General features: G+C 38.4%; 1 protein-coding gene across 4 annotated transcripts in view; it reads left to right on the top strand.

Moving 5' to 3' along the window:
* Nucleotides 1–12,036, top strand: part of CNOT6 (CCR4-NOT transcription complex subunit 6) — a 77,242-nt gene extending 65,206 nt beyond the window's left edge. For all 4 annotated transcript variants that reach the window (XM_058739810.1, XM_058739796.1, XM_058739801.1 and 1 more), the window contains 5 exons: nt 791–945; nt 1,538–1,692; nt 2,621–2,851; nt 4,905–5,107; nt 8,001–12,036. In XM_058739810.1, coding sequence (XP_058595793.1) covers nt 791–945; nt 1,538–1,692; nt 2,621–2,851; nt 4,905–5,107; nt 8,001–8,213 — 957 coding nt within the window. In that variant the 3' untranslated portion in view covers nt 8,214–12,036. The remainder of the gene's footprint in view (nt 1–790; nt 946–1,537; nt 1,693–2,620; nt 2,852–4,904; nt 5,108–8,000) is intronic.
* The last annotated feature ends 2,831 nt before the right edge of the window (nt 12,037–14,867 follow it).

Below are 14,867 nucleotides of genomic sequence, written 5' to 3' on the forward strand. Positions count from 1 at the left end.
TAAGTCATCGGAACAGTGTTTAAATTGCACAAATGCCCCAGTGTTGATAAGCAAGGAGCAAAATGGGAATGCATTATCCTGACACATTTAAAGTTCCAGCTTTAGCACTTCTTAAAGTATTGGCTTTTTCTGTTTTTAGTGAATCCTGGAACATTCACTACCTGCTTCATTTAGCTGCGCTGTGCTGCCACATTAAGCAAATAGGTTATTTTGGGTTTTAGGCATTTGCTTTGACAGTTAAAATATTCATCTTTTCCTCTCAAATGCCCTTGCACACTATTTTTTAATTGGGTGGCAAATATTATTGAAACTGTGGCATTGTCAAGGTATGGTTTTGCTTTACCATCAGCAGTAATAGAGGAATTAGGACATGGTGGAAAGAGCGTTGAACCTGATGCATAGTAACTTTGGGGTCTCAGTCCTACTCTCCTGATAATTCATATGACCTTGGGCAAGTCACTTTCTCCCTGTGGTCTGAAAGTATGATCTGTGATGTTCCTTCTACCTCTGTTGATTCTTGTTCCCCATCTATTATAAAATATAAGAAAATATACACACATGGAGGTGTATGTCTTTCCATTATTTACTCCTAAACAATAGGATACCAGCAGGTATCTATAAAATGACAAGTAGGGTTTCAGATAAAATATGTTGGAAAGATGTTATGTTCCTCATTGTGCATAGCAGTCCTTTGAAATTATTTGAGCCCCTCAAACTGTACACATAAAGTTAATGTGTAGGACTGATTTTTTTGTCTTATGAAATAACTTTGCCATTTACAATTTTTCAGGAGGTTGAAACAGAACAGTATTACAGTTTTTTTCTGGTAGAACTGAAAGAACGTGGCTATAATGGATTCTTTAGTCCTAAATCTAGAGCTAGGACAATGTCAGAACAAGAAAGAAAACATGTCGATGGCTGTGCAATATTCTTCAAGACGGAAAAGTAAGTCCTCTTACATTTAAAAAAGAAAATTTTTTCAGTATTTGCAGGGAGTCAAGGGTGTGGAAATTAGTTGACAAATAAGAGAATGAAGCATTGTTGTTACTGCTCAGTAAAACAGTACTCTTCAATAGTTTTGTTTTAAATCATCAGAAATAATCTTGTTTTGGAGACTTGTTGAAAGTGCTGCTGTTTCTTCAGGTGTTTACTAGGGTTTAACTCCAATTGTTAATTGAAACTTCTTGTAATTAACATTCCCTCTAGGATGGTAGAGGGATTCTTAAACCCAGATTTTGGAAAAGATTTATTTAAAAATTACAAGACGGACTATTCCAACATGAAACTTACACAGAAGATGACTACCTTATCTTACATTGTAAAAGTATTTCAAGATGTTATTTATATCAGTAACAGACTAAGAATAACTTGAAACAGATGTGGGAAGCTTGGTGTTAAGTGTGGACGATTTTCCATAATGTGATTTACTTGCCATTGTATTTGTTCAGGAAGTTCGGGAAAACTGCATTTCCCACAAAGCTAATACTTTGGTATTCCCAATTCTATGTTTGTGTGTGTGTTTTTGTTTGTGTTTTAGATTTACTTTGGTTCAGAAACACACTGTTGAATTTAATCAGCTAGCAATGGCAAATTCAGAAGGGTCTGAAGCCATGCTGAACAGAGTCATGACAAAAGATAACATTGGAGTTGCAGTACTGCTAGAACTTCGAAAGGAATTGATTGAAATGTCATGTGAGTGACCTTTTCACTTCCTGTAAAAATTGACCTCCAAAATCTGATAGAAAGCAGAAAATTTGTTACATATTAATAGTCTTGTCTAACACCTGAAGAAACTCAGTGAGAATTTAAGTCCTTTCTAAAATATCCTATCCGTTTCTCTCTACCACAAAGCTTAAGATTGAGAAAGCAGTGCCCAGAAAAGTATTCCAAATTTTGAAAGGCATAAAACCAGAGGAGAAAATGGTGTTTTTGCTCCCCACTATTTTTCACACAAAAACAATGTTGAAGTAAATATTAGTTAAAATAACTGCTCAGAGAGAAGAACTCCATACAGTCCCGTAATTTCTTAACAGCAAGGATACTCTGTAAGCTAACTTCTCTTCCTGACCTACTTGTAATCATTACTTTAAATGTCTTGCGTTTTGGATAAATGGACCACTTATTTCAAATTAAAAGTATATTTAGAGTGACCATCGTGCTGAGAACTGGAAGTTCTGTCACTTGAGGAACAGTTGGAACTAGAGATACTTAACCTGAAGAGTCAAAAATGAAGATGGAGCTTGGTGACTGTATTAAATAGATCTAGGAAAAAAGGCTGTAGATTTGATTTTGTGAGACTCACTTTAGGACATCTTGATGAAGCTAGAAGTTTCAAGGAGATAGCTGTTTTGGCGGAGATAGAATGGGCTTTGTTCAAGTAGTGAATGCCCTCTACTCAAGAGTATTCACCCAGAGGCTATTCACCCAGAGGCATAGATGACTGCTTCTCAGGTTTGTGGTCCTGTTGATTGATTTAGTTGTCGGGAGATTGTTAGGTAAATTTTAGGGTCCTTTTTTGTTTGGAAACTCTGAGATACTACTTGCTTCCAGATCCTGTAAGAATATATGGGCTGATGGGCGGGTTTTGTCTGTCTGTTTCTTTTCTTTTTATCTAATATAGCTGGAAAGCCCCATCTTGCAACAGAAAAACAACTTATTCTTGTGGCTAATGCTCATATGCATTGGGACCCTGAATACTCTGATGTGAAGTTGGTTCAAACTATGATGTTCCTCTCAGAAGTGAAGAACATTATTGATAAAGCCTCACGAAACCTCCAGTCCAGTGTATTGGGAGAATTTGGAACTATTCCACTGGTGTTATGTGCAGATCTTAATTCTTTGCCAGATTCTGGTAAGAAAAGTTCTTTTATATAGAATGCTTTTTTGACTTAAAATGTTTTTGTAAGGTATCATTTCTGATAATCCCAAATTTAGTCAAAATGAATATTCAGTTTGTAACGTCAACTATGAATCAATCAGGTTTAACATATTTTGTGTGCAAATAGGGAGACTATTTTAAAAATGAGATGAAAACCTAAGAAGGAAGGACATTAATCATCTTCGATAAACACGTGGTTGATAACTTGAAAGAATGTGTGATTAGATTTCCGTATCCCCAGGTGACATATAATCCAGACTGAGAAGGTTATTAAGACCATTTCTTTGGGATTCCAGCATGTAGTAATACAAAACAGTTTAAATTGGATATTTATAGGATTTCCGTTTTGGTGGGCTTGATTAGAAAAAATAATCCTTATGGGTGCTGGGTGGCTCAGTTGGTTAAGTGTCTGACTTTGGCTCAGGTCCATGATCTCGCGGTTTGTGGGTTCAAGCCCCGTGTTGGTCTCTGTGCTGACAGCTCAGAGCTTGGAGCTTGCTTCGGATTCTGTGTCTCTTTCTCTCTCTGCCCCTCCCCCACTTGTGCTTTGTCTCTCTCTGTCTTTTAAAAATAAATAAATGACGGGGCGCCTGGGTGGCGCAGTCGGTTAAGCGTCCGACTTCAGCCAGGTCACGATCTCGCGGTCCGTGAGTTCGAGCCCCGCGTCAGGCTCTGGGCTGATGGCTCGGAGCCTGGAGCCTGTTTCCGGTTCTGTGTCTCCCTCTCTCTCTGCCCCTCCCCCGTTCATGCTATGTCTCTCTCTGTCCCAAAAATAAATAAAAAACGTTGAAAAAAAAATTAAAAAAAAAAAATAAATAAAAATAAATAAATGTTAAAAAAAAATTTTTTTAATATAAAAAAAATAATAATAAACCTTAGGTGGAAATTGAGATCCTTTATTTACACAGATCGGGCAAGTGATTTGAACAACAACAACAACAACAACAAACAAAACACCAAAAAACAGGGATCTTGATTTTTATTACAAAGCAGAAGAATACAGAAAGGCTTATTTCTGAATACTTTTCCATTAGATAGTACAGTGAACAAGCCGTAGTTCTTATAATATCAAACTAAGTACTTACTCCTTTTTATATTTCAGCTCCTCCTTGATTATAGTCTCTCATTCACACAAAATACTTTCCCTGGCACTTGTGTATGTGTGTAAGCATGCATGCACACACATACGTCCACTTGGGTTGGTTCAGTTCACTAGTACATCACTGCCGTCATGATACATGGGAGCTGTAACTATGTTAAAATTCATTTTCAGGGCAAGTAAAGGTAGCTGAGGTCCATAATTCTTTAGTCCATCTCATCAAGCTATCTGGGCATTACAGCTGCTAAAGCAGTGAGAACTATTCTCTAGTAGTTGCTGTATGTGTGTTCTGCATTCTGTTTAGCTACAAAGTATCTGAGGGGCAAAGAGAGACTCTAGTCAAATAATACATAGTAAGTCTCATTTCAGTGTTAAAAATAGTGGCAGACGCATGGGGAAGTGTCCAACCTTGTTAACTAATGGAATGCAAAGTAAAAGAAATATTTGTAGAGCCCATCTAACCGGTGGCGTTCTCTTATGTAGTGGGCAGTATGTATAATGGCACATTAATCCTAATCTTGGTATTTTATACCAAGTAAATAATTCAGCATAAGCAGAAACCTACATACTAAGATGTTGATTATGGTATTCTTTTTAAAAAGTAGAAACAACCTGAAGTTTTTTAAGAAATAAGGAACTGGTTTAACAAATATGAAACACCAGGGCAGGTTGTATTAAGCAGCCATTAAAAAAATGGTGATCGAAAAGACACGAGTTCATGTGCCACAGCAAAGTATAAAATATGCAGTATACTATGATCAAAACCATGTAAAAATGGATTTAGATAGGTTCTAGCAGACGTAAAACAACCAACCAAATATTTTAGAAAGGAGGAACGTGCTGTTTAAAGTATTTACTGTTACATTATAGTTTGTACACTGCATATTCTACTTGACAGTGAGCAAAGGACCTGTATCTTCATTATAGGTGTTGTGGAATACTTGAGTACCGGTGGAGTAGAAACAAATCATAAAGATTTTAAGGAACTGAGATATAATGAGAGTCTTACAAACTTCAGCTGTAATGGGAAAAACGGGACAACCAATGGAAGGATCACTCATGGTTTCAAGTTGAAGAGTGCCTACGAGAGCGGCCTGATGCCTTACACAAATTACACGTTCGATTTCAAGGTGACTTTTGAGATTGAGAAACTTTTCAAACCTCCAGTTTTTTTGGAGAGTCTTGTAACTTTATAATGTCTTTAAAATGTGGATGTGTAGAGGTGCCTGGGTGGCTCAGTCGTTTGAGTGTCCGACTCTTGATTTTGACTCAGGTCATGATCCCAAGGTCGTGGGATCTAGCCCCACGTTGGTCTCCTTGCTGAGTGTGGAGCCTGCTTGGGATTCTGTCTCCCTTTCCTCTGTACTACCTCCCTCCCCGCAACCACTCATGTGCACACATGCATGCGCTTTCTCTCTGAACACAAGTGTGGGTGTGTGTTCAGACTGGAAGCAAGCCATCTTGAATCACTTCACAGCAGTGTTCTCTTATCACTCTTCTGTGGAATTTGATGTGATCCGTGTCCCATTCCTACTTGAGAGGTACTTGATAGAATCATTTCCAGGGTGAGAAATCATATGAAATAATGATAGTAAATCCTGAGTTAACTGTTACTGTTTTGGGGCAGATACATTTCTTATATGCTCAGCTGTTCGGAAAGTACCGTGTAGTATCTAATTTGGTGTCAGCTGGAGTGGCATATTTCATCTCTCATATTATAACTTAAGTGAAACTGTACTCCTCAAGTGCCAAAATGTGTTTTATATTAGCCATTTTAAAATACATCTTCTATTTATTTCATACACAGTTAACGGCTTACAATATGGAGCCTTGCCTTAGAGCTTCTCCTCATTTTTAATATCGGTGATTGTTGGGGCGCCTGGGTGGCTCAGTCGGTTAAGTGTCCGACTTTGGCTCAGGTCATGATCTTGCGGTCCGTGAGTTCGAGCCCCGCGTTGGGCTCTGTGCTGACCGCTCAGAGCCTGGAGCCTGTTTCAGATTCTGTGTCTCCCTCTCTCTCTGACCCTCCCCCGTTCATGCTCTGTCTCTCTCTGTCTCAAAAATAAATAAATGTTAAAAAAAAAAAAAAATTAAAAAGAAATAATAATATCGGTGATTGTTTAGGACTTGCATTCATCTGTCCTTTTTAACCATCTTTTGAATTTCTGCTCTCCTAAATCTTAGTTTTCCATTTCTAACCTCCTGGAAAAATAATCATTCAGATTAGATTATGTGTTAGAGTGAAAATACTAGCGTTAGCTGGTTCTTAATTTTAGAGGGGGAGCGCTGTTTAGACTTAGAGCTTGAAATCTTTTTAATTTGACTTTGGAGGAGCCACAGTACTATAGATAATGATTTAACCCTGCGAACAAATGAGTGTGTTGGGTTGAAGAGAGGCTAGAGGAGACTCTGGGGAAAATGAACATGTGAACAACAGAAGAGTAATCAGAGAGAGGAAGAAAACCAGGGCAGTGTAGGAACCTACCTGACAAGGAAAGAAGGCCTTTCTAGGGAAAGAGGAGTGTGCTTTGTGCTTCAGAAAGATGTTGGTGAAAGATGCTTCACTGGAGAGCTAGGCACAGAGACTGGAATGTGGTGAGTTGAAGAATGAGGTGATTGATAGTGAAAACCAATTTTTTAGATTTAAAAAAAATTTTTTTAACGTTTATTTATTTTTGAGACAGAGAGAGACAGAGCATGAACAGGGGAGGGGCAGAGAGAGAGGGAGACACAGAATCTGAAATAGGCTCCAGGCTCTGAGCTGTCAGCACAGAGCCCGACGCGGGGCTCGAGCTCACGGACTGTGAGATCATGACCTGAGCCGAAGTTGGACACTTAACCAACTGAGCCACCCAGGCACCCCTAGATTTTTGTTTTAAAGATGAGGCGAGGAGGGCACCTTCGTGGCTCAGTCAGTTAAGCATCAATTTAGACTCAGGTCATGATCTCACGGTTCATGAGTTCAAGCCCCACGTCGGGCTCTATGCTGACAGCTCAGAGCCTGGAGCCTGCTTCGGATTCTGTGTCTCCCTCCCTCCCTCCCTCTCTCTCTCTCTCTCCTCTCTCTCTCTCTCTCTCTCTCTGCCCCTCACCCGCTCATGCTCTGTCTCTCTCAAAAATGAATAAACATTTTTAAAAAATGTAAAGAGGAGGCGAGGCTGATAACCAAAAGGTGGGAGAGATAGGGATTTTTTGTCTCTTGTTCCTGTTGCTGATACAGAGATAGGAAGACACCTGAATGTGCTTAAATATTTTTGGCTGAAACCATGTTGAGGAGAGGCTCAAGTTACAGGGAGGAGAGGGGCAAATAGATGCCAAGTGCTGTGCTGGGCGCTGCTGAGGATGTGAAAGGCAGAGATGGCCCTGCCCTCATGGAGTTGACAGTCTGATGGGAGAGGCAAGTCTCGACCAAGCAGATGAGTGTGTAGTTACACCTGGGGTACGCCTTAGCAAGAGAATAAACTTGGAGGTGGTAGCAGGTATTAAGTGGGTGAGGGCAGGATTCAAGAAGGTATTTGGAAAGTGAACTCAACACGCGAAGGCTGAGAAGAAATGAACCAACCGACATGTAGAAAGAAGAAAGTGTTCCAGGCAGAAGGAACAGTATATGTGGAGGCCCTGGGGCAAGAAAGAGCTTGGCATCTTCAAGGAATGTCTCCCCCAACCCTGCCCGGAAAAAAGAAGGCTAGTGTGGTGATAGGGTAGTGAGCATAGGAAAATACTACAAATCAAGTTAGGGCAGAGAAGCAGAGGCCATACCATGAAGGATCTTGTAGGTCTCATTAAAGATTCTAAAAAGTCCAGAAAGGAGGAAGAATGCATGATTATTATTGCTACCTAAACTGTCTTCATTCTGCTAGATTGGACATTTGGGGGACAATTTGGTTTATGTCTTCCTACCTCTCACACGCCAGCCACTTTCTTTGTTTACCAAACACGACTGTAAGGGTATGTCTTGAAAGCTCTCAGTGTTTCAGTATTCTCTTATGTGAGGCTGTATCTTTTTTTCCTTCTATTTTTCAGGGTATAATTGACTACATCTTCTATTCTAAACCTCAGCTGAACACTTTAGGCATCCTGGGACCTCTGGACCACCACTGGCTAGTTGAGAATAACATCAGCGGCTGCCCACATCCACTCATCCCCTCCGACCACTTCTCACTTTTTGCACAACTGGAGCTCTTACTGCCTTTCCTGCCCCAAGTCAACGGCATTCACCTCCCTGGCAGGAGGTAGTCAAGTACCTTCAGAGGACAACCTCAATTTCACTTGTAAACTCATAAAATCTGAATGTGGGGGAGTGAGGTATGGCCACCAGGGTTTTGTTTTGTTGTTTTCTTTTCCTTGAGGATTTGAATTTTCAATCTTGATTATTTGATAAGGATATCGTATGAAAGCCAGGTGCTAGCAACAGACAAATTCTGAGCCCAATATGCTTTATATACTATTAGACAGGGATCGGTGTGTTTACACCTATCTTTAATTTGTTACAAGTAATTTTCCTGTTTCTTCTATCCAATGTAATATTTTCATGCCTTGAAATAGGAAAATGTTTGAACAGCATATTCTCTTTGCACAGAAATCTGTAGCACTACTTTTTTGAGGCCAGTAATAACATCCAGAAACCATTCTTCCATACTCTACTCCCTCCCTTTTCAGACTTGTTTGTAAAATAGAGACTTTGAATTTAGCCTTTATGATTGTATATGATCCACAGAAGACCTGATTTATGAAATTTTGTACTAAAAATTCAGATTTGGAAATGATTGTATTGTAAACTAAGGCTAAGTTTTTTTTACTGTTTCATGTGTTATAAAGGCCAGCTTGTAAAAGAAGTTGCAACAGACTTTCTCTGCTGATGATTTGCACTGTTAGGGTTTTGTTAGCCCTTTTGTACTACTTTATTTTTAAACTGAGAACATTGCTCTTTAAATCTAAATCTGCTTAAAGCTTTGGACATTTTCTCAGACCAGAGGCAACTTATTCATGAATTCCTGGGTTTTTTACAAAAACTATCTACCAGGACAGATAAGCTGAGCAGTGAATGATCTGTAGGCATTTATGGACTGAATGTAATGGTTGATATATGTACATTCTGATATTTTTTAATCTTTAACTTTTTTAAGTTAAAAAACTCCAGCTGCTTGGATACAGCTTCTTAACTCCTTTTTGAGACACTTCCTGTCCTATCTCCACTGTGCCTGCCTAAATTTGTTCTCACCAAGCACTGCCTGTGCATGCAGAGAAAATCTGTGCATCCTCTTTTATATTTTTTAAATACTGTTTTAACATTTGTGGGAATTTTATGAAAATGCTTTTGTATGAGCTGTGGCTTTTTTTCCATTGTGAAGCATTGAATATCCCATTTTGGAACATGTTCATAGGGTGGATCCCTGGGTCTTTGCTCACCAGACCCAAGCACTGCTTCTTGGTGTCTGTCATTGCACAGTGCTGTTCGTCACCCAGAATACTACTATCATGTGAATTCTTTTTGTTTTCCATGTGTTTTTTTTAATCATTCCTTTAAAAAAAAAAAAAAAAGAAAATAATTTTCCATTTATGAAACAGTATAAATGAGATGTATTTTCAAAACAGGTCCCTACGACAATTCTTCAGATCATTTATAAAGTGACTGAGTCATTTTAGTAGGTCAACCAAGATAAAGGTTCTGTTGTACCCTGTATTTTGCCCATAGTGCCAGTAGTAGATTAGAGATTAAAGCCAGCTTTTAACTTTGCAAAGGTAACTTGTATGTATTCTGTTCTCATTCATTCATTCTCTCAAAACTCAAATGAATTCAGAGGGAACGTGGTCTAACTGCTTTTGTTTCAACTGCAGGCAGGGGAGCAAAAGGACACCATGTGAGCATTAAGAAAAAACGTTGAGATGTTCTTAATTTTTATACAGAGAATGAGTCATTTTGGATAATGACTTAAAATTTTATGAAAAATATTCAGCACTTAAATGTGCTTATTCTGTTTTTAAGAGAAAATAAAATTACATGCTGTTTAAATAAATGATTTTTTTTCTTTTTTAAAGAATTTTCCAAAAGGTGTTGATCTTGAATCTTTGTCTGGGACCTGGTTTTTCCTTTGAGGGTTTTAAAGATTTTGTTGTGATGACTTTTTATTTTTTGCTTTTTGTTTTAAGTTGTGCTGACACCAAACACATCCAGTTTATAATCAGTACATTGGAAAGCTGGTATTACTGATGTAGAACCAATGCATAACTTTTTATGGGGTTTTTGTTTTGTTTTGTTTTATTTTTTTGTAAAGTGTGAATAAAAGGTGTGTTTACTCATTTTTCCTAAACACTGTGTTGGTAACGTGCATCATGACAATTTCCAGCGAGGGCGAGCTGGAGCTGGTTGGACTGATGAGGCAAGGGAACTGCTTTTCCTATGATCTGCATTACGTGAGAACAGGTCCAGAGAGCTTTATGGACAGGGGAGGGGAGAAGCACTTACTCATTTGTATTTGTTAACAGAGGATGTATTCTTTTTGTAGATGCTGGAACTAGAGTGCACTTGTTAGATGCTAAAGGTTTGAGCTTTACACAAAATGTTTTCATCTGTATTTGTTATTGTCTATAATATATTCGAATTTGGGGGCAGCATAGTAAGATATGAGGGCCTGTTGTGTCTCAACTATTTGTTCTTGCCTCTTCTGGGCACACTGCATTCTGTGGGCCAGTTTGAACAGCTTCTCCATCTAGTGATAAATTGAACCAAGGGTGTAGATTTACAAGTGTCACCTTCAAAAGAGAAAGAAATATTTTGGGTCCGCCGGGACTGAACAGTCACACCAAAATAGACTGATAACTTTTGTTAAGCAAGGTTTTGTGTTTTAAATCTTTTCTGTGTCCTGAGTAATTTCCAATAATCCATACTCCTTAAAATGCAATAAAACTTAGTATGTTTTCACAGTATAGACTTTTTTCAAAATTCTGTAACACATATATTTAACGTGGTGTTGCCATAATGTAATTTCAGTGTTCTTGCTGGATAAATCCATTTTATGAATGTTTTACAGAGAATTTTGGGGTATGTTTTCTGTTTTTACTGATCAGAAATTTGGAGGCACTCAATTCCTTGTTGTAAATCTCTTGAAGTACATTTTACCGTATTACTGGTAATTATTTATGCTTTGAGAATTTAAATAATGTTCATCAAAATTAACTTATGGCATAATTTAAACTAAAGTTGTAGAAATTGTTGATTGAAACTTCAATAGTTCTAGAAGACAGGCAAGGAACATCTCCAAGGAATGTGTTTTCATTCTTGATTTGGTGACTGCCAGGAAAACTTATTTTGAGTTAGCACTTTGAAACCTAAGGACATTATTAAATTGGGTGGAATGCACTTCTAAATGTTGAAATTAAAATTTCAAAGCTTTTCTAAGATTCAAGCTTTCAGTGACAAATTCCAGTTGTAGTATTCCAGTTTTTACTATTTCAATTCATGGAATTCGTTTCCATAGTGACTTCTAAGGTCTTGGGGTCATGTCATCTGTAAGACAAAAGCCAACCTAGGCAAAGCAATTACAGTAGTTTGTTCTTTTAATGAATCTATCAGAGTATTCCATACAAATGCTGCAGATAATTCAAATAACACCTTTAGCAAGTGTCTCTCCCCTACTCAGAAACAGTATTTTAAGATGTTCACTTGGCTCTTCTTTTTGGTTACATAAAGTTTAATAACCGGTATGTTGAAGTAGCGTCTAAAATAGAAGATCTAGTCTTTATTCACAGTACATTATCTTGTGTAATATGCACTGGGCTAATTTGTGTTTACCGTTCATGTAACAGAACCCAGCACATTATCTGCACTAAGCTTGAAGAATGTCGCATTTGCCTAGGCAGCTCTTTGATAAGGGTCATGGGAAACTGAATATGTACCTATGGACTGGTGGTAACAAGGGCTTTTACTGTTCTTTTCAGTGGAACCTTCTTGGTCAAATTGTAACTAGCTAGTATTATATTTATATACAGGGTCTCTTTTCTTTACTGATGTATTTTCCTACTCATAGCCAACCAATAAATTCAATATCTGTTTCAAATATCTTAAAAGTGTAATTTGTAGTAGTACTGAGGTTTGAGAAGAATAAGTGTTAGCAGACCATATGATTAAAATTCTGAGTCGTCTGGGACAGGGTTGTAAGTCATCCTCTGAAAGGGTGAGTGAATGGGCCGTGATATGGGAGACCATGTACTGACTGTGTTTTCTGTATAACACTCCTATCTTTGCCAAAGTTCAGTTTGATATTTGGGCAACTGATGGTCCATTTGCATTTAGGAATTTTGTTGTTGTTGTTACCAATATACCTCGTTCAATATAAGAATTAGGCTCATGTGTCTTCCGTCTTTTTTGGAAGGAGTTTGACGTATTTTAAATAAATGCTTTTAAACACGGTAACAAACATTGTGTTGGTGGGGTTATACTAATTCATTAGATATTTTGCTTTTCATGTGTGTTATTTTATTGTATATATAAGCTTTAAAGATGGGATTTCCCAGCTCTTCAGAAAAAGCCCATTTGCTTTTTGGAAACTACTTCGATAACACATGTGAGTTTTTATGTATGCTAGAAAAAGTCCTTTAAAATCAGATGACAATGAGCATTTGCCAAGACTGTCCAGTTTTTAAAGTAGGCATTTTCTACTTAATCCTTAATATGTAATTTTGTGTCTATAACAGAAAAGTCTTGTTCCTCGTAACTGTCAAGAAGTAAGTGTGTAAAAAACTAAATGAAGTATTATGCCCGTGTTTCTTTATAAATTCTAGTTTATGTTCTTTAGAGGAACCAAGTACCTAAGGGAACATGAAGTGAAACATATTTAGAATAAAGCTTTGTGGGTTCTAGGTAACATGTATATACGGAGAATTCCCAATTTGGGGTGTTATTTAGGTATTCACATTTTAATTGATTTTAGAATAAGCTTTCACGGGCACCTGGGTGGCTCAGTTGGTTAAGTGTCCCTCTCTAGGTTTCGGTGAGTTCCAGCTGCACGTGGGGGCTATAGACTGACAGTGCGGAACCTACTTGGGGAATTCTCTCTCCCTCTCTCTCTGCCCCCCCCCCATATCTCTCAAAATATAAATAAACATAAAAAAATAAGCTTTCACAAGTACTGTAAAGACAACTTTAGTAAACATTATGTGTTAGAAGAATCATACAGAAAATAGTTTTTACTAGAATTTTACGAGAGGTTGAGAAACATTTCTCTAAGTTAATTTCTTCCAAATAAAAAACATAAAATGTTCAAAGTGGATTGCTCTCCAAATGACTCTAACTGACCAGTCTGTAGGAACTGGGAAAACTAGTGGATTACAAGGTGGATTGTGAACCAGTTTTCTGTGGTTTCTTTAGCAACATTAACATTTTTAATCAAGTAAGGAGATGTCAGTTTTTAAAAATTTTCTTGAACTGCAACCCTCAGATCACTCTAATACTCAAAAGCTGTTCAATTATTTTGGGCCTGTCATAAGAAATTTTGCTCACTACACTAGTGTGACTCTGCAGATGCAAGCAGGCTCAAAAGTTCTCAGGCCATCCTAGCACTCACTTTGAGTAAGCTGCAGGCCCCAAGGAGCCCATCAGCACAGCCCTGTCTTAATGTCATATCCACCAGTCCTTCAGCCCTGTGAGTTCCGTGTCTACCCTGCATGGCAAACCCACTTGTAGTATCTATTTTGCAATTTTATGTAATTCTTGAAAACCTGGTCTGTTAAAGACTGAAAAGGAATGATGGCATGACCAAAGCTTTCCTTTTAATACTCCTGCTGATGCAGGTGGCTGGTTCTCAGGGCAGTGACATAGGTGTGAGGGGTATATGCTTAACACTGTGAGCTTTGTGAGTTAGCAGAACCTTCTCTCCTCGTTGATACGATGCTTGTTAGTGGTAACTTTGAACAGGCCTGATAGTGGGAGCCCTATGTCCATTTTGGTGAATCAGAGTTGTTCTTAATGTACTTTTCTTGGTCACCATACTCATCAATACTCATTTGAAATTTCTTCTTGTCAGACATTATGCTAAGATTGGAAATACAGATTTATCATCCCTGGTCTCTGACTTCAAGTTGCTCTTTGGTCATTATAATCCAACGTAACATGTGCTAAAGGTACACCAGGCATGGAGGGAGCAAATCTCTGTGTACATGAGCCTATAAAGTTTTCTTGAGGGGACCTTAGAGCTAGTTTTGAAGGACTAAGAACTTACTTCCCAGGTGAATAATAGCTACAATAAAACCCTTTGTGAAAGGTGCATAGTTATGAATAGAATGGATTTAGAACATGTGGGTCTTTCAGTGGGAAGCGCACTAGTGAGTGGCTGGGACACAGTAGATGCCTTTGGAACCTTGAGCCATAGGTGGTGAACTTAACTCTGTAGGTGGTGATAAAGAGCCACAGAAGGATTTTTAACACCTTTGTTAATGTTTATTTTTGAGAGAGCGTGAGCAGAGGAGGGGCAGAGAGACACAGAACCTGAAGCAGGCACAGGACTCAAACTCAAAAACCTTGGGATCATGACCTGAGCCGAAGTTGGGACACTTAACTGACTGAGCCATCCAGGTGCCTCTAGAAGGGTTTTAAATAGGAGCAGCATTACCAGGCTTATGTTTTAGAAAGGCTGCTGTAGTAGTGCTATGGAGGGTGGATTAAAACAGTAAAACTAGGGGCACCTGGGTGGCTCAGTCGGTTAAGCGTCCGACTTCGGCTCAGGTCATGATCTCACAGTTCGTGAGTTCGAGCGCCGCATTGGGCTCTGTGCTGACAGCCTGGAGCCTGCTTCAAATTCTATGTCTCCCTCCCTCTCTGCTCCTCCCCTGCTCATCCTCTGTCTCTCTCTCCTTCAAAAATAAATAAAAACATTTAAAAAATTAAAAAAACAG

Source organism: Neofelis nebulosa, chromosome 1 (assembly GCF_028018385.1).
Source record: "Neofelis nebulosa isolate mNeoNeb1 chromosome 1, mNeoNeb1.pri, whole genome shotgun sequence".
Classification (NCBI taxonomy): Eukaryota; Metazoa; Chordata; class Mammalia; order Carnivora; family Felidae; genus Neofelis; species Neofelis nebulosa.